This window comes from Salvelinus alpinus, chromosome 12 (assembly GCF_045679555.1).
Source record: "Salvelinus alpinus chromosome 12, SLU_Salpinus.1, whole genome shotgun sequence".
Lineage (NCBI taxonomy): Eukaryota > Metazoa > Chordata > Actinopteri > Salmoniformes > Salmonidae > Salvelinus > Salvelinus alpinus.
Window position 1 is genome coordinate 57,098,018 of NC_092097.1, and position 20,437 is coordinate 57,118,454.

The window sequence follows — 20,437 nt, forward strand, 5'->3', positions numbered from 1 at the left end:
TCCACTCTAACTCCACTCTAACTCTACCTCTACTCTAACTCTACCTCTACTCTAACTCTAACTCCACTCTACTCTAACTCTACTCTAACTGCACTCTAACTCTACCTCCACTCTACCTCCATTCTAACTTTACTCTACCTCCACTCTACTCTACCTCCACTCTAACTCTACTCTAACTCCACTCTAACTGCACTCTAACTCTATTGTAACTCTACCTCCACTCTAACTCTACTCTAACTCCACTCTAACTCTACTCTACCCTAACTCTACTCTAACTCCACTCTACCTCCACTCTAACTCCACTCTAACGCCACTCTAACTCCACTCTAACTCTACCTCCACCTCCACTCTAACTCCACTCTACCTCTACTCTACCTCCACTCTAACTCTACCTCCACCTCCACTCGAACTCTACTCTACCTCCACTCTAACTCTACCTCCACCTCCACTCTAACTCCACTCTAACTCCACTCTACCTCTACTCTAACTCTACCTCTACTCTAACTCTAACTCCACTCTACCTCTACTCTAACTCTACTCTAACTGCACTCTACTCTACCTCCACTCTACCTCTACTCTAACTCGACTCTACCTCTACTCTAACTCGACTCTACCTCTACTCTAACTCGACTCTAACTCGACTCTACCTCTACCTCCACTCTACCTCCACTCTACCTCCACTCTACCTCTACCTCTACTTTACTCTAACTTCAATCTTGGTTTCATCAGACCAGAGAATCTTTAGGTGCCTTTTGGCAAACCCCAATGGGCTGTCATATGCCTTTTACTGAAGAGCGGCTTCCGTCTGGCCTCTCTATCATAAAGACCTGATTGGTGGAGTGCTGCAGAGATGGTTATCCTTATGGAAGGTTCTCCCATCTCCACAGAGGAACTCTCGAGCGAGATTGCTCAGTTTGGCCGGGCGGCCAGCTCTAGAAAGAGTCTTGGTGGTTCCAAACTTCTTCCATTTAAGAATAATGGAGGCCACTGTGTTCTTGGGGACCTTCAATGCTGCAGAAATGTTTTGGTACCCTTCCCCAGATCTGTGCCTCGAAACTCTTCTGTCTCGGAGCTCTACAGACAATTCCTTCGAACTCTTGGTTTGATTTTTGCTCTGACATACACTGTCAACTGTGGGACCTTTATATAGACAGGTGTGTGCCTTTCCAAATCATGTCCAATCAATTGAATTTACCACAGGTGGACTCCAGTCAAGTTGTAGAAACATCTCAAGGATGATCAATGGAAAGAGGATGCACCTGAACTCCATTTCGAGTCTCATATGAAAGAGTCTGAATCCTGATGTAAATGAGGTGTTTTTGTTTTTTATTTGTAATACATTTTCCAAAAACTTCTCAACTGTTTTCGCGTTGTTTATATGGGGTATTGTGTCTATATTGCTAAGGATTTTTTATTTATTTAATGCCTTTTAGAATAATGCAGTTCCAAAATGTGGAAAAAGTAAAGGGGTCTGAATACTTTCTGAAGGCCCTGTATATGTTTAGTTTAATAGACTGATAAACAAACTTAAAGATACCCAAAACTATCTAATCCAATCAATGCTGCTAAATATTATGTGGCTGTCCATGGCACTGTGTGTGTGTGTGTGTGTGTGTGTGTGTGTGTGTGTGTGTGTGTGTGTGTGTGTGTGTGTGTGTGTGTGTGTGTGTGTGTGTGTGTGTGTGTGTGTGTGTGTGTGTGTGTGTGTGTGTGTGTGTGTGTGTGTGTGTGTGTGTGTAGACTAGTTGAACGCCAATGCCGTCCTCCTCTCATGTTGTCAAAACGGTCTTTGGCTCGGTACGCTTTTAGTTTTTGTTTTCATAAGCTACCTAGCTAAAATGCTTGCTAGCCTAACCTCCTCGCGTGGGCAACAATGAACCAGCTAAGTTAACGCTAGTTAACGTGAGCCTACTAGACTACATCTAGGCTACATCTTGAACTTAAATCATCTCTGGCCAGTGGCACAACATATTCAGTCATGGTTAGATCAGAATCGCCATCATAATCATTGGCCTGAACAGAGAATTAAGTTAAAACCACCAGTCCAAATCACTATATCCATAGCTACTGCAGGACAACAACACAAGCAAACCAGAAACAGACACGTGTTTTTCTGACAATGATGACGTTTTGCTTAGGATGTGATTTGATTGGTGTGAAGCCAAATCCAAACTGGCCTCTCCTGGGAGGCGTTTTGCTGCACCAGGACAACCCACAGTTAAGCTCAGCTCAATACTGATTGGCCAATTACTATGACTTTTTTTTTTTTATCAAGGGAGGCCAAACGCTTGCTGGCATCAATCAATCAAATGCTACAGCTACAGCGGCAACATGTCATCCTCTTTAATTCCAGATAGCATCAGATACATGGGCTACACATACTGAGACAGAGATGCGCTGTTTCCCTCTCTCCAATAATTTCTCTGGTGAGATTCAGCCACTTGCGAATTGACGAAAAAGTATATATTGTCAAAAGAGACCAATTTTCTTTATTTTAAATATTTGTCAAATATTTGGGGAAGTCTGGCTTCCCTTGGCATCCATGAATACACGCCACTGGTGACAGTCTGTGTGTGGCACGGTGGGAGATAGAGAGAACATAGCCAAACCGACTCACGATAGTAGGTTATCTATAGTCATGAACAAACTGTTCACGGCAACAAGCTGTTCATGACAACAAACTGTTCACGACAACAAACTGACAACAAACTGTTCACGACAACAAACTGTTCATGACAACAAACTGTTTATGACATCAAACTGTTCACGACAAACTGTTCACGACAAACTGTTCATGACAACAAGCTGCTCATGACAACAAACTGTTCACGACAACAAACTGTTCACGACAACAAGCTGTTCATGACAACAAACTGTTCACGACATCAAACTGTTCACGACAAACTGTTCACGACAACAAACTGTTCATGACATCAAACTGTTCACGACAAACTGTTCACGACAAACTGTTCATGACAACAAGCTGCTCATGACAACAAACTGTTCACGACAACAAACTGTTCACGACAACAAGCTGTTCATGACAACAAACTGTTCATGACAACAAGCTGTTCATGACAACAAACTGACAACAAACTGTTCACGACAACAAACTGACAACAAACTGTTCACGACAACAAACTGACAACAAACTGTTCACGACAACAAACTGACAACAAGCTGTTCACGACAACAAGCTGTTCATGACAACAAGCTGTTCATGGCAACAAACTGCTCATGACAACAAACTGTTTATGACAACAAGCTGTTCATGACAACAAGCTGTTCATGACATCAAACTGTTCACGACAAACTGTTCACAACAACAAACTGTTCACGACAACAAGCTGTTCACGACAACAAGCTGTTCATGACAACAAGCTGTTCATGGCAACAAACTGCTCATGACAACAAACTGTTTATGACAACAAGCTGTTCATGACAACAAGCTGTTCATGGCAACAAACTGTTCATGACAACAAACTGGTCATGACAACAAGCTGTTCATGACAACAAGCTGTTCATGACAACAAACTGTTCATGACAACAAGCTGTTCATGACAACATAGCAGCAGTGTAGCAGCAGTGTAGTAGCAGTGTAATAGCAGTGTAATAGCAGTGTAATAGCAGTGTAATAGCAGTGTAATAGCAGTGTAATAGCAGTGTACTAGCAGTGTACTAGCAGTGTACTAGCAGTGTACTAGCAGTGTAATAGCAGTGTATTAGCAGTGTAATCGCAGTGTACTAGCAGTGTACTAGCAGTGTACTAGCAGTGTACTAGCAGTGTACTAGCAGTGTAATAGCAGTGTAATAGCAGTGTAATAGCAGTGTAATAGCAGTGTAATAGCAGTGTAATAGCAGTGTATTAGCAGTGTAATCGCAGTGTAATAGCAGTGTAATAGCAGTGTAATAGCAGTGTACTTACAGAGATCATTTCTTCCTTCTTGCACTGCTGAGACAGGTCTTTGATGCCGTTGACAAACAGCTTGTTGGCGCTTACGTACGCCCTGCCCGCCTCGATCATACCGCTACATAACTTCACCAGCTAGGAGAAGGAGAGAGAGAGAAATATAGGTTTGGGTTATCCAGTTTGAGTAGGCCATTTAAAAGTATTGAGAGTATTCAGGTACAGTAGCTCAAACCCAGTGTGAATGTGTTGTGTTGTAAATGTGTTGTAAATGTGTTGTGTAGTAAATGTGTTGTTTAGTAAATGTGTTGTGTAGTAAATGTGTTGTGTAGTAAATGTGTTGTGAATGTGTAGTAAATGTGTTGTGTAGTTGTGTAGTAAATGTGTTGTTTAGTAAATGTGTTGTGTTGTAAATGTGTTGTGTAGTAAATGTGTTGTAAATGTGTTGTGTAGTAAATGTGTTGTTTAGTAAATGTGTTGTGTTGTGTAGTAAGTGTGTTGTGTAGTAAATGTGTTGTTTAGTAAATGTGTTGTGTTGTGTAGTAAATGTGTTGTGTTGTAAATGTGTTGTGTAGTAAATGTGTTGTTTAGTAAATGTGTTGTGTTGTGTAGTAAGTGTGTTGTGTAGTAAATGTGTTGTTTAGTAAATGTGTTGTGTTGTGTAGTAAATGTGTTGTGTTGTAAATGTGTTGTGTAGTAAATGTGTTGTTTAGTAAATGTGTTGTGTTGTGTAGTAAATGTGTTGTGTAGTAAATGTGTTGTTTAGTAAATGTGTTGTTTAGTAAATGTGTTGTGTTGTGTAGTAAATGTGTTGTGTAGTAAATGTGTTGTTTAGTAAATGTGTTGTGTAGTAAATGTGTTGTTTAGTAAATGTGTTGTGTAGTAAATGTGTTGTTTAGTAAATGTGTTGTGTAGTAAATGTGTTGTGTTGTAAATGTGTTGTGTAGTAAATGTGTTGTGTAGTAAATGTGTTGTTTAGTAAATGTGTTGTGTAGTAAATGTGTTGTGTAGTAAATGTGTTGTGTAGTAAATGTGTTGTGTAGTAAATGTGTTGTGTAGTAGTAAATGTGTTGTGTAGTAAATGTGTTGTGTAGTAAATGTGTTGTGTAGTAAATGTGTTCTGTAGTAAATGTGTTCTGTAGTAAATGTGTTGTAGATGTGTTGTGTACAAAGCTGTCATCAAGGCAAAGGGTGGCTACTTTGAAGAGTCTCAAATATCAAATATATTTAGATTTGTTTAACAATTTTTTGGGTTACTATATTGAGAACCAATGCACTAGACCACTGGAGTTGACCATGGGAAGGAGCTCACCTCCTAAAACATGACTGAAAGGACCCCTGTTAAACAGAGCTAATCACACTGATGGTGACCCTTCTGTCTGGCCCCTGAGAAAGGTCACACTCAGAGATGGGGTTTAAGGTCAGAGGGTAAGGGGTCATGATCCCTGGAGCGGAAATAATGCAGGACGGGGCAGATGAGGAAAATGACTGCTGCACATACTGGTGGTTTAGTTGGTAAGTTAGAGTCTAACTATGACTAACTGAACCATGCTCTAACTAACCAACTAAACCACCACTATGACCAACTGAACCATGCTCTAACTAACCAACTAACTAACCAACTAAACCACCACTATGACTAACTGAACCATGCTCTAACTAACCAACTAACTAACCAACTAAACCACCACTATGACTAACTGAACCGTGCTCTAACTAACCAACTAACTAACCAACTAAACCACCAGTATGACTAACTGAACCGTGCTCTAACTAACCAACTAAACCACCAGTATGACTAACTGAACCGTGCTCTAACTAACCACCTAACTAACCAACTAAACCACCAGTATGACCAACTGAACCGTGCTCTAACTAACCAACTAACTAACCAACTAAACCACCACTATGACTAACTGAACCGTGCTCTAACTAACCAACTAACTAACCAACTAAACCACCAGTATGACCAACTGAACCGTGCTCTAACTAACCAACTAAACCACCACTATGACTAACTGAACCGTGCTCTAACTAACCAACTAACTAACCAACTAAACCACCAGTATGACCAACTGAACCGTGCTCTAACTAACCAACTAACTAACCAACTAAACCACCACTATGACTAACTGAACCGTGCTCTAACTAACCAACTAACTAACCAACTAAACCACCAGTATGACCAACTGAACCATGCTCTAACTAACCAACTAAACCACCAGTATGACCAACTGAACCATGTTCTAACTAACCAACTAACTAACCAACTAAACCACCAGTATGACCAACTGAACCGTGCTCTAACTAACCAACTAACTAACCAACTAAACACCACTATGACCAACTGAACCATGTTCTAACTAACCAACTAACTAACCAACTAAACCACCAGTATGACCAACTGAATCGTGCTCTAACTAACCAACTAACTAACCAACTAAACCACCACTATGACCAACTGAACCATGCTCTAACTAACCAACTAACTAACCAACTAAACCACCAGTATGACCAACTGAATCGTGCTCTAACTAACCAACTAACTAACCAACTCAACCACCACTATGACCAACTGAACCATGCTCTAACTAACCAACTAACTAACCAACTAAACCACCAGTATGACCAACTGAACGGTGCTCTAACTAACCAACTAACTAACCAACTAAACCACCAGTATGACTTAATTAAAGCTACATTCAGGTATCTGAGAATCTGACTTAATTAAAATATAGTATCACATCAATCTTTAATCTGTGATTAGTCAAACAGACATGGTTTGGTGAATCATGTAAAAACAGGATGGCGGCAGGTAGCCTAGTGGTTAGAGTGTAGAGGTGGCAGGTAGCCTAGTGGTTAGAGCGTAGAGGTGGCAGGAAGCCTAGTGGTTAGAGTGTAGAGGTGGCAGGTAGCCTAGTGGTTAGAGCGTATAAAGGCGGCAGGTAGCCTAGTGGTTAGAGTGTGGAGGTGGCAGGTAGCCTAGTGGTTAGAGTGTGGAGGTGGCAGGTAGCCTAGTGGTTAGAGCGTAGAGGTGGCAGGTAGCCTAGTGGTTAGAGTGTGGAGGTGGCAGGTAGCCTAGTGGTTAGAGCGTAGAGGTGGCAGGTAGCCTAGTGGTTAGAGTGTGGAGGTGGCAGGTAGCCTAGTGGTTAGAGCGTAGAGGTGGCAGGTAGCCTAGTGGTTAGAGTGTGGAGGTGGCAGGTAGCCTAGTGGTTAGAGTGTAGAGGTGGCAGGTAGCCTAGTGGTTAGAGTGTAGAGGTGGCAGGTAGCCTAGTGGTTAGAGTGTAGAGGTGGCAGGTAGCCTAGTGGTTAGAGCGTAGAGGTGGCAGGTAGCCTAGTGGTTAGAGCGTGATAAAGGCGGCAGGTAGCCTAGTGGTTAGAGTGTAGAGGTGGCAGGTAGCCTAGTGGTTAGAGTGTAGAGGTGGCAGGTAGCCTAGTGGTTAGAGCGTAGAGGTGGCAGGTAGCCTAGTGGTTAGAGCGTATAAAGGCGGCAGGTAGCCTAGTGGTTAGAGTGTGGAGGTGGCAGGTAGCCTAGTGGTTAGAGTGTAGAGGTGGCAGGTAGCCTAGTGGTTAGAGCGTAGAGGTGGCAGGTAGCCTAGTGGTTAGAGCGTAGAGGTGGCAGGTAGCCTAGTGGTTAGAGCGTATAAAGGCGGCAGGTAGCCTAGTGGTTAGAGTGTAGAGGTGGCAGGTAGCCTAGTGGTTAGAGTGTAGAGGTGGCAGGTAGCCTAGTGGTTAGAGCGTAGAGGTGGCAGGTAGCCTAGTGGTTAGAGCGTATAAAGGCGGCAGGTAGCCTAGTGGTTAGAGTGTGGAGGTGGCAGGTAGCCTAGTGGTTAGAGTGTAGAGGTGGCAGGTAGCCTAGTGGTTAGAGCGTAGAGGTGGCAGGTAGCCTAGTGGTTAGAGCGTATAAAGGCGGCAGGTAGCCTAGTGGTTAGAGTGTAGAGGCGGCAGGTAGCCTAGTGGTTAGAGTGTAGAGGTGGCAGGTAGCCTAGTGGTTAGAGCGTATAAAGGCGGCAGGTAGCCTAGTGGTTAGAGTGTAGAGGCGGCAGGTAGCCTAGTGGTTAGAGTGTAGAGGTGGCAGGTAGCCTAGTGGTTAGAGTGTAGAGGCGGCAGGTAGCCTAGTGGTTAGAGTGTAGAGGAGGCAGGTAGCCTAGTGGTTAGAGTGTAGAGGTGGCAGGTAGCCTAGTGGTTAGAGTGTAGAGGTGGCAGGTAGCCTAGTGGTTAGAGTGTAGAGGTGGCAGGTAGCCTAGTGGTTAGAATGTAGAGGTGGCAGGTAGCCTAGTGGTTAGAATGTAGAGGTGGCAGGTAGCCTAGTGGTTAGAATGTAGAGGTGGCAGGTAGCCTAGTGGTTAGAGTGTAGAGGTGGCAGGTAGCCTAGTGGTTAGAATGTAGAGATGGCAGGTAGTCTAGTGGTTAGAATGTAGAGGTGGCAGGTAGCCTAGTGGTTAGAATGTAGAGGTGGCAGGTAGCCTAGTGGTTAGAGCGTTGGACCACTAACCGAAAAGTTGCAAGACTGAATCCCTGAGCCGACAAGGTAAAAATCTGTCGTTCTGACCCTGAACAAGGCAGTTAACCCACTGTTCCTCAGCCGTCATTGTAAATAAGAATTTGTTCTTAACTGACTTGCCTAGTTAAATAAAGGTTAAATTAAACAGGGTTGCGGTGTTCCTTCAATCGGGGCTAGTGTGTTGAGTGACGTGCTTGTGTGTGTTTACATTCTATTTTCCAGTAGCACATTGAGCTGTTTGCTGCTTTCCCTATCTAAATCACCTTGAGGGTGGTTTGACCTTTATTCATACAGCGCTAGCTTCAGCTGTACGCCTTCCTCCAGTAGCTGTCACTAATAGCTTAGATGTTACTGGACGGGGTGGGGGGGGGGAGGGAGGGAGAGAGAGAGAAGGAGGGAGGGAGGCAGGCAGGGAGGCAGGGAGGCAGGGAGGGAGGGAGAGAGAGAAAACACCAAGCCTCTGAAGCCAGATGTGACCATGTTTTATTTCCATGGCAACCCATACTGCCGCTGGCCATGTTTAGGGGGAATCCTCTACATCAAATGGTCCATGAATACACTCTGTACTGACCGTTGTTGAGTGTGAAGTGTGAGAGGGGAAATGGATGAGACAAAACTAAGAGGAAAAATTGATCTATATTAAATCAAATGAAATCAAATGATATTTGTCACATGCGCCTAATACAACAGACCTTACAGTGAGATGTTTACTTACAAAGCCCTTTTAACCAACAATGCAGTTTTAAGAAAAATAAGTGTTAAAAAAGTATTTACTGAAATAAACTGAAGTAAAAAGAAATAAGACCGAGACAGAATCCGTCATAGAACCCATTGCCCTTTATGGTTGTGAGGTCCTGGGGTCCGCTCACCAACCAAATTGAGACTCTGCATGCAGAATTCTGGAAAAATATCCTCAGCGTACAACGTAAAACACCAAATAATGCATGAAGAGCAGAATCAGGCTGATGAGGTGGAAACTGAGCTGCACTTCCTAACCTGCCAAATGTATGACAATATTAGAGACACATATTTCCCTCAGATTACACAGACCCAAAAAGAATTTGAAAACAAATTAAATTTTGATAAACTCCCATCTACAGTGGGGAGAACAAGTATTTGATACACTGCCGATTTTGCAGGTTTTCCTACTTACAAAGCATGTAGAGGTCTGTAATTTTTTATCATAGGTACACTTCAACTGTGAGAGACGGAATCTAAAACAAAAATCCAGAAAAGCACATTGTATGATTTTTAAGTAATTAATTTGCATTTTATTGCATGACATAAGTATTTGATACATCAGAAAAGCAGAACTTAATATTTGGTACAGAAACCTTTGTTTGCAATTACAGAGATCATACGTTTCCTGTAGTTCTTGACCAGGTTTGCACACACTGCAGCAGGGATTTTGGCCCACTCCTCCATACAGACCTTCTCCAGATCCTTCAGGTTTCGGGGCTGTCGCTGGGCAATACGGACTTTCAGCTCCCTCCAGAGATTTTCTATTGGGTTCAGGTCTGGAGACTGGCTAGGCCACTCCAGGACCTTGAGATGCTTTTTACGGAGCCACTCCTTAGTTGTCCTGGCTGTGTGTTTTGGGTCGTTGTCATGCTGGAAGACCCAGCCACGACCCATCTTCAATGCTCTTACTGAGGGAAGGAGGTTGTTGGCCAAGATCTCGCGATACATGGCCCCATCCATCCTCCCCTCAATACGGTGCAGTCGTCCTGTCCCCTTTGCAGAAAAGCTTCCCCAAAGAATGATGTTTCCACCTCCATGCTTCACAGTTGGGATGGTGTTCTTGGGGTTGTACTCATCCTTCTTCTTCCTCCAAACACGGCAAGTGGAGTTTAGACCAAAAAGCTCTATTTTTGTCTCATTAGACCACATGACCTTCTCCCATTCCTCCTCTGGATCATCCAGATGGTCATTGGCAAACTTCAGACGGGCCTGGACATGCGCTGGCTTGAGCAGGGGGACCTTGCGTGCGCTGCAGGATTTTAATCCATGACGGCGTAGTGTGTTACTAATGGTTTTCTTTGAGACTGTGGTCCCAGCTCTCTTCAGGTCATTGACCAGGTCCTGCCATGTAGTTCTGGGCTGATCCCTCACCTTCCTCATGATCATTGATGCCCCACGAGGTGAGATCTTGCATGGAGCCCCAGACCGAGGGTGATTGACCGTCATCTTGAACTTCTTCCATTTTCTAATAATTGCGCCAACAGTTGTTGCCTTCTCACCAAGCTGCTTGCCTATTGTCCTGTAGCCCATCCCAGCCTTGTGCAGGTCTACAATTGTATCCCTGATGTCCTTACACAGCTCTCTGGTCTTGGCCATTGTGGAGAGGTTGGAGTCTGTTTGATTGAGTGTGTGGACAGGTGTCTTTTATACAGGTAACGAGTTCAAACAGGTGCAGTTAATACAGGTAATGAGTGGAGAACAGGAGGGCTTCTTGAAGAAAAACTAACAGGTCTGTGAGAGCCGGAATTCTTACTGGTTGGTAGGTGATCAAATACTTATGTCATGCAATAAAATGCAAATTAATTACTTAAAAATCATACAATGTGATTTTCTGGATTTTTGTTTTAGATTCCGTCTCTCACAGTTGAAGTGTACCTATGATAAAAATTACAGACCTCTACATGCTTTGTAAGTAGGAAAACCTGCAAAATCGGCAGTGTATCAAATACTTGTTCTCCCCACTGTATCTACTGGGTGAGATACCACAGTGTGACATCACAGCAGCAATATTTGTGACCTGTTGCCACAAGAAAAGGTCAACCAATGAAGAACAAACACCATTGTAAATACAACCCATATTTATGTTTATTTATTTTCCCTTTTATACTTTAACCATTTGCACATCTTTACAACACTGTATATAGACATAATATGACATTTGTCTTTATGCTTTTGTAACTTTGGTGAGTGTAATGCTTACTGTTAATTTTCTATTGTTTTCATATGTTTCCCATGCCAATAAAGCCCCTTAAATTGAACTGAATTGACGGAGACAGGGTCAGGGACAGGGTCGGGGACAGGGACAGGGTCGGGGACAGGGACATGGTCAGGGACAGAGTCAGGGACAGAGACAGAGACATGGTCAGGGACAGAGACATGGTCAGGGACAGGGACAGAGACAGGGACAGGGACAGGGACAGGGACAGGGACAGAGACAGAGACAGGGTCAGGGACAGGGTCAGGGACAGGGACAGGGACAGGGACGGAGACATGGTCAGGGACATGGTCAGGGACAGAGACATGGTCAGGGACATGGTCAGGGACAGAGACAGGGACAGAGACAGGGACATGGTCAGGGTCAGGGACAGAGACATGGTCAGGGTCAGAGACAGAGACAGAGACAGAGACAGGGTCAGGGACAGAGACATGGTCAGGGACAGAGACAGGGACATGGTCAGTGTCAGAGACAGGGACAGAGACAAGGTCAGGGACAGAGACAGGGTCAGGGACAGAGACATGGTCAGGGACATGGTCAAGGACAGAGACAGGGACATGGTCAGGGACAGGGACAGAGACCGAGACATGGTCAGGGACAGAGACAGGGACATGGTCAGGGTCAGAGACAGAGACAGGGACAGAGACAAGGTCAGGGACAGAGACAGGGTCAGAGACATGGTCAGGGACAGAGACATGGTCAGGGACATGGTCAGGGTCAGAGACAGGGACAGAGACAGGGTCAGGGACAGAGACATGGTCAGGGACAGAGACATGGTCAGGGACATGGTCAGGGTCAGAGACAGGGACAGAGACAGAGACAGGGACAGGGACATGGTCAGAGACAGAGACAGGGTCAGGGACATGGTCAAGGACAGAGACAGGGACATGGTCAGGGACAGGGACAGAGACCGAAGGTCAGGGACAGAGACAGGGACATGGTCAGGGTCAGAGACAGAGACAGGGACAGAGACATGGTCAGGGACAGGGACAGAGACCGAGACATGGTCAGGGACAGAGACAGGGACATGGTCAGGGTCAGAGACAGAGACAGGGACAGAGACAAGGTCAGGGACAGAGACAGGGTCAGAGACATGGTCAGAGACAGGGTCAGGGACATGGTCAGGGACATAGACAGGGTCAGGGACATAGACAGGGTCAGGCACAGAGACAGAGACATGGTCAGAGACAGAGACATGGTCAGAGACAGGGACAGGGACATGGTCAGGGACAGAGACAGGGACATGGTCAGGGACAGATACATGGTCAGGGACAGAGACAGGGACATGGTCAGGGACATGGTCAGGGACAAGGACATGGTCAGGGACAGGGACATGGTCAGGGACAGGACATGGTCAGGGACAGGGTCAGGGACAGAGACCGGGTCAGGGACATGGTCAGGGACATGGTCAGGGATAGAGACAGGGTCAAGGGACAGAGACAGGGTCAGGGACATGGTCAGGGACATGGTCAGGGACATGGTCAGGGACAGAGACAGGGTCAGGGACATGGTCAGGGACAGGGACATGGTCAGGGACAGGGACATGGTCAGGGTCAGGGACATGGTCAGGGACAGAGACATGGTCAGGGACAGAGACAGGGTCAGGGACAGAGACAGGGTCAGGGACATGGTCAGGGACATGGTCAGGGACAGGGTCAGGGACATGGTCAGGGTCAGGGACAGAGACAGAGACGTTATTCCAGTACCTTATCTAGTTTAGCTTCGATCTCCACCACATCCGTCTCCACCTCATTGATTCCCGCCCTGCAGAAACACAAGACAGACAGGTCAGTATCATACAGATCCAACCCCTTTATCCCTAACCCTATCCCTAACCCTAACCCTAACCCTAACCCTAACCCTAACCCTAACCCTATCCCTAACCCTATCCCTAACCCTAACCCTAACCCTATCCCTAACCCTATCCCTAACCCTAACCCTATCCCTAACCCTAACCCTAACCCTATCCCTAACCCTATCCCTATCCCTATCCCTATCCCTAACCCTATCCCTAACCCTATCCCTTGCTTGTTACGTCAAACCGTGCAGACAGAATAACAGCAGCAGTAGCTGCATTTCATGTCGTTTGACCTGTTTTTCTACTGACATTTCTTTGTTTATATCCATAAAAGTTATGCTGATTCAATATTTCGACTGGCTGAGAACAGATGTCCGTCTCGTCCCGACACGTTAATTGTCAATAGGACACGTGGAGATCAAATTTCAAAATTTAGACAATGTTGCAAAGACGGCAACGTTTCTACAAACCCGCCGTTGTTGAAAAAACTAACGTTAGGCTAGAAGCAACAGGAAATAATGTGTAGATGAATTGTCTGGCTGGGCTGATGGGTCCATGGATGCGCAGGGATCTGTCCGACGGAACAGAATATAAAGACGCTAAACATGTTTTTTTTTTAATAGTATGGCTTAGAACGCAACTCAAACCAATCACAATGCTTGTTTTGACCAACCCGTTGTAGATTGTTTAGTAGTGTTTCCATAGAGATGTCTGTTGTTGAGATGTTATGATTACAGACATATAGACTAAAGCATGGTGGGGGGGGGATGGCAGACTATTGTGGCTAACGTGATTGGTCGGTCTAATGCCCCTATGCCCCCTGGCTGTCTGTAGGACACACTGACTGAATTTGTTCTGTGTGTGTGTGTGTGTGTGTGTGTGTGTGTGTGTGTGTGTGTGTGTGTGTGTGTGTGTGTGTGTGTGTGTGTGTGTGTGTGTGTGTGTGTGTGTGTGTGTGTGTGTGTGTGTGTGTGTGTGTGAAGCCACTTAGAGAAGCATGCTGAGGCCTGAGGGACCCCCTCCACGGCCCACATATAGGGGGTTACCATGACAACTGACCCCTTCGTGTGTGTGTGTGTGTGTATGTATGTGTGTGTGTGTGTGTGTGTGTGTGTGTGTGTGTGTGTGTATGTGTGTGTGTGTGTGTGTGTGTGTGTGTGTGTGTGTGTGTGTGTGTGTGTGTGTGTGTGTGTGTGTGTGTGTGTGTGTGTGTGTGTGTGTGTGTGTGTGTGTGTGTGTGTGTGTGTATGTTTATATTTGGGTCTAATGGAATAGTAAACCCTAAGGGGGGAGAGAAGGCAGTCAGGGAGCTGTGCATCTACCACCCAATACACACACAGCTACAGGTAATGTATGACCAGCTACAGGTAATGTATGGCCAGCTACAGGTAATGTATGGCCAGCTACAGGTAATGTATGGCCAGCTACAGGTAATGTATGGCCAACTACAGGTAATGTATGGCCAGCTACAGGTAATGTATGACCAGCTACAGGTAATGTATAGCCATCTACAGGTAATGGATGGCCAGCTACAGGTAATATATGGCCAGCTACAGGTAATGTATAGCCATCTACAGGTAATGGATGGCCAGCTACAGGTAATGTATGGCCAACTACAGGTAATGTATGACCAGCTACAGTTAATGTATGGCCAGCTACAGGTAATGTATGGCCAGCTACAGGTAATGTATGGCCAGCTACAGTTCATGTATGGCCAGCTACAGGTCATGTATGGCCAGCTACAGGTAATGTATGGCCAGCTACAGGTAATGTATGGCCAGCTACAGGTCATGTATAGCCAGCTACAGGTAATGTATGGCCAGCTACAGTTAACGTATGGCCAGCTACAGGTAATGTATGGCCAGCTACAGGTAATGTATGGCCAGCTACAGGTAATGTATAGCCATCTACAGGTAATGTATGGCCAGCTACAGGTAATGTATGGCCAGCTACAGGTAATGTATGGCCAGTTACAGGTAATGTATGGCCAGCTACAGGTAATGTATGGCCAGCTACAGTTAATGTATGGCCAGCTACAGTTAATGTATGGCCAGCTACAGGTAATGTATGGCCAGCTACAGTTAATGTATGGCCAGCTACAGGTAATGTATGGCCAGCTACAGGTAATGTATGGCCAGCTACAGGTAATGTATAGCCAGCTACAGGTAATGTATGGCCAGCTACAGGTAATGTATAGCCAGCTACAGGTAATGTATGGCCAGCTACAGGTAATGTATAGCCAGCTACAGGTAATGTATGGCCAGCTACAGGTAATGTATGGTGGGGGTAGAGATGTGGGGGTAGAGATGTAGGAAACTGGTGGGGGTAGAGATGTAGGACACTGGTGGGGGTAGAGATGTAGGACACTGGTTGGGGTAGAGAGGAGGGACACTGGTGGGGGTAGAGATGAAGGAAACTGGTGGAGGTAGAGATGTAGGACACTGGTGGGGGTAGAGATGAAGGACACTGGTGGGGGTAGAGATGTAGGACACTGGTGGGGGTAGAGATGTAGGACACTGGTGGAGGTAGAGATGTAGGACACTGGTGGGGGTAGAGATGAAGGACACTGGTGGGGGTAGAGATGTAGGACACTGGTGGGGGTAGAGATGTAGGACACTGGTGGGGGTAGAGATGTAGGACACTGGTGGGGGTAGAGATGTAGGACACTGGTGAGGGTAGAGATGTAGGACACTGGTGGGGGTAGAGATGTAGGACACTGGTGGGGGTAGAGATGAAGGAAACTGGTGGGGGTAGAGATGAGGGACACTGGTGGGGGTAGAGATGTAGGACACTGGTGGGGGTAGAGATGAAGGACACTGGTGAGGGTAGAGATGTAGGACACTGGTGGGGGTAGAGATGTAGGAAACTGGTGGGGGTAGAGATGTAGGACACTGGTGGGGGTAGAGATGTAGGACACTGGTGGGGGTAGAGATGAAGGAAACTGGTGGGGGTAGAGATGTAGGACACTGGTGGGGGTAGAGATGTAGGACACTGGTGGGGGTAGAGATGAAGGAAACTGGTGGGGGTAGAGATGAAGGACACTGGTGGGGGTAGAGATGTAGGACACTGGTGAGGGTAGAGATGTAGGACACTGGTGGGGGTAGAGATGTAGGACACTGGTGGGGGTAGAGATGTAGGACACTGGTGAGGGTTTACAAGTCAAAGTGTAACCATGAGTTTATGGTCGGAACACCCACAGATTGTTTCCGTGGCGAGAGAGAAGTTCACACCTGTGTTCTAGAACACACATCAGTCGTCTCCCGGGAGATGGTGACCTCACAATCACAACGCCAAGATCACACTCTTTACTTCCCTTCCAAACAGCTGACTGACCACTGTGACTCATCCAGTACACAAAATACAATGTCCTTCTATTGAAGGGGGCTTCTTTAAAAATCTAATAACAGATTGCATCACACAATGTGATGGGTCCAGAAGAACTCGGGCCTCCTGAGTGGCGCAGCGGTCTAAGGCACTAGAGGCGTCACTGGGGGGGCTTTACTTGAACACATTCCCAGAATTCCACAGTTCAGATTTAGGCCTCCTCTCTATCCACCACATCCCATTTCAATCTCTGCTCTCTCCCACCTCCTGTTAATGGTTGACATCAATCACTCTAACACTGTGCATAAACAAAGTACCTGCTGTTCTGTCTGTAGTGTAGCATCTATTAACACAGTAATAACAAGAGAGAGAGAGAGAGAGAGAGAGAGAGAGAGAGAGAGAGAGAGAGAGAGAGAGAGAGAGAGAGAGAGAGAGAGGGAGAGAGAGAGAGGGGGAGAGAGAGGGGGAGAGGGGGGAAGAGAGGGTGAGAGGGGGGAGAGAGAGAGAGAGAGAGAGAGAGAGAGAGAGAGAGAGAGAGAGAGAGAGAGAGAGAGAGAGAGAGAGAGAGAGAGAGAGAGAGGGGGAGAGGGGGGAAGAGAGGGTGAGAGGGGGGAAGAGAGGGGGAGAGAGGGAGAGGGGGAGAGAGAGAGAGCGAGGGAAGGGGTAATCCTACAAACATAGTTTGTAAAAACACCCTTCTCCCTGTCAGAGTCCATGATGAACTCAGAGCAGTTTAGCCTTTTTTGTCATGAATCTTGTTTTGGAGGCAGCTCTGCAGAGTGGTCACTAGCTGGCACAGCCACAAAGTCATACAATCTGATTTTAAACATAAACCTAACCTTAACCCTAACTTTAACCCTAACCTTAACCACATTCCTAACCCTAATGCCTAACCCTAATGCCTAACCTGAAATTAAGACCAAAAAGCTAATTTTCATGACTTTTTACAATATAACCTATTCTGACTTTGCAGCTGGCTTATCTAAGGGGAAATCACTCAGTTATGCCTCCTTTAACAAGAGCATGACTTTCTACACTGCCTTTCAAGGTTGTACATGCACCGGTACGCACACACACACACACACACACACACACACACACACACACACACACACACACACACACACACACACACACACACACACACACACACACACACACACACACACACACACACACACACACACACACACACACACACACACACACACACACACACACACATGCTGGGGCACTCATGTGAACAGGCATTTTAGGGGTTAGGAGAAATCAATAACCTAACACAAAGCTGTCATGATGTCAAGGTTACGCGCTAGTGTGTGTGTGTGTGTGTGTGTGTGTGTGTGTGTGTGTGTGTGTGTGTGTGTGTGTGTGTGTGTGTGTGTGTGTGTGTGTGTGTGTGTGTGTGTGTGTGTGTGTGTGTGTGTGTGTGTGTGTGTGTGTGTGTGTGTGATATGTGTGCGGTAGTGGTCACCAAACGGTCGATCGTGATCGTGACTGGTCGATCTCCAAATCAATCACCAAACATTTCTGTAAAACATCCAATGATAAATCCTTGTGTTCCTGTTTCGTTTGATTCAGCAGCTCTGGTTCCTGAACTCCGCCTACACGGCAGGCCCAGAGAGCCAATCAAGTGCACCTATAGGCCTACCGCTGGCCAATCAGATAGCTCAGATCACCGTGTCTGCACAGTTTCCTGGAACCCGTAGACTGTAAAAGAAACCTGGAACACACAGCAAAGTTGATACTGTGAGATTTCAAACCTCGTAAAACCATGACTAGAGAGAGACTCAACAAAAATACAGCAAAGAGATGCTGTTTCTATGAGAGTTCACGTTTGTTGTATTTATTTAATTTAAAAAAATGTTTTGTTAAGTCTTTTGTTCACAGAATATTAGAGTTTTTTTCTCACTTCTTGAAACAATGTCGGTTTTTGCAAAAACAGTAAATACGTTTTTGAAAATGTGGCTAGCCTTCTCAAAACATAAATACATTCATCAACAGAACACGACTGTCTGCTAAGAGACGAACACTAAAATATATGCCTTGAGTCTAAGCTGACAAAACAGAAAGTTAGTCTGTCTTTTAAAAGATCCCAGTAGATCAAAAGGTATTCTTAGCTGTCACTAAATCATGATGATCACATTTGGAAATGCAACTATTAAAAGGTGCATAATTATTACTTATTCTTTTATGTATATTTCACCAAACAATTTCATAAACATCAAATCAAATATTATTTCTGATCAAAAATAAAATACAAAATTAACACATTGTGTGGAGAATTCATTCATTGCTACATCACCATCCAACTCCATACATTTATATTCTACACAAAGGCTGACCACATAAAGGCTGACCACATAAAGGCTGACCACACAAAGGCTGACCACATAAAGGCTGACCACATAAAGGCTGACCACATAAAGACTGACCACATAAAGGCTGACCACACAAAGGCTGACCACATAAAGGCTGACCACATAAAGGCTGACCACATAAAGACTGACCACATAAAGGCTGACCAGACAAAGGCTGACCACACAAAGGCTGACCACATAAAGACTGACCACATAAAGACTGACCACACAGGTTTCTACACATAAAGGTTAACCACATAAAGGTTTACCATATAAAGGCTGACCACATAAAGGCTGACCACATAAAGGCTGACCACATAAAGGCTGACCACATAAAGGCTGACCACACAGGTTTCTACACATAAAGGCTGACCACACAAAGGCTGACCACATAAAGGCTGACGACATAAATACTGACCACACAGGTTTCTACACATAAAGGTTAACCACATAAAGGTTTACCACACAAAGGCTGACCACATAAAGGCTGACCACATAAAGGCTGACCACATAAAGGTTGACCACACAAAGGCTGACCACACAAAGGCTGACCACACAAAGGCTGACCACATAAAGGCTGACCACATAAAGGCTGACCACATAAAGGCTGACCTCATAAAGGCTGACCACATAAAGGCTGACCACACAAAGGCTGACCACATAAAGGATGCCCACACACACACACACACACACACACACACACACACACACACACACACACACACACACACACACACACACACACACACACACACACACACACACACACACACACACACACACACACACACACACACACACACACACACATACACAGGCACACACAGGCACACACAGGCACACACAGGCACACAAACACACAGAGATACACACAGACAGACAGACACACACACACACACACACACACACACACACACACACACACACACACACACACACACACACACACACACACACACACACACACACACACACACACACACACACACACACACACACACACAGACAGACAGTCACACAGACACACACACAGGCACACACACACACAGACACATACACAGGCACGCACACACACACACACACACAGAGATACACACAGACAGACAGACAGACACACACACACACACACACACAGACAGACAGACACACAGATGGGGATGTTTGCTAAACTGAGTATCCATTAGATCACAAACTAAGGATTTGGAACGATCTTTGGATTTATTGATTAAGCGTCGCTGTGCTAATCTTCTCTGCAAGTTTGATTAAGTTGATTAAGTAGACACAGACTGTCTTAAGACACACACACACAGAGACACACACACACACACACAGATCATCACACAGAGAGCAGCTCACTTCTGACTAATCTCTCTCTGTCTCTCTCTCTCTCTGTCTCTCTGTCTCTCTCTCTCTCTCTCTCTCTCTCTGCCTCTCTCTCTCTCTCTCTGTCTCTCTCTATCTCTCTCTCTCTCTGCCTCTGCCCCCCTCTCTGCCTCTGCCCCCCTCTCTGCCTCTGCCTCTCTCTCTCTCTCTCTCTCTCTCTCTCTCTCTCTCTCTCTCTCTCTCTCTCTCTCACTATTCTCTCTCT

The 20,437-nt window shown here is 45.6% G+C and overlaps 1 protein-coding gene across 1 annotated transcript in view; it reads right to left on the minus strand.

Moving 5' to 3' along the window:
- LOC139536405 (arf-GAP with coiled-coil, ANK repeat and PH domain-containing protein 3-like) overlaps positions 1 to 20,437 on the minus strand; it is a 185,053-nt gene that overhangs the window by 80,821 nt on the left and 83,795 nt on the right. The window contains exons 2-3 of the mRNA XM_071336916.1: positions 13,074 to 13,131; positions 3,926 to 4,045 (exon numbers count right to left, since the gene is read on the minus strand). Of these exons, the coding sequence (XP_071193017.1) occupies positions 3,926 to 4,045; positions 13,074 to 13,131 (178 nt within the window). The remainder of the gene's footprint in view (positions 1 to 3,925; positions 4,046 to 13,073; positions 13,132 to 20,437) is intronic.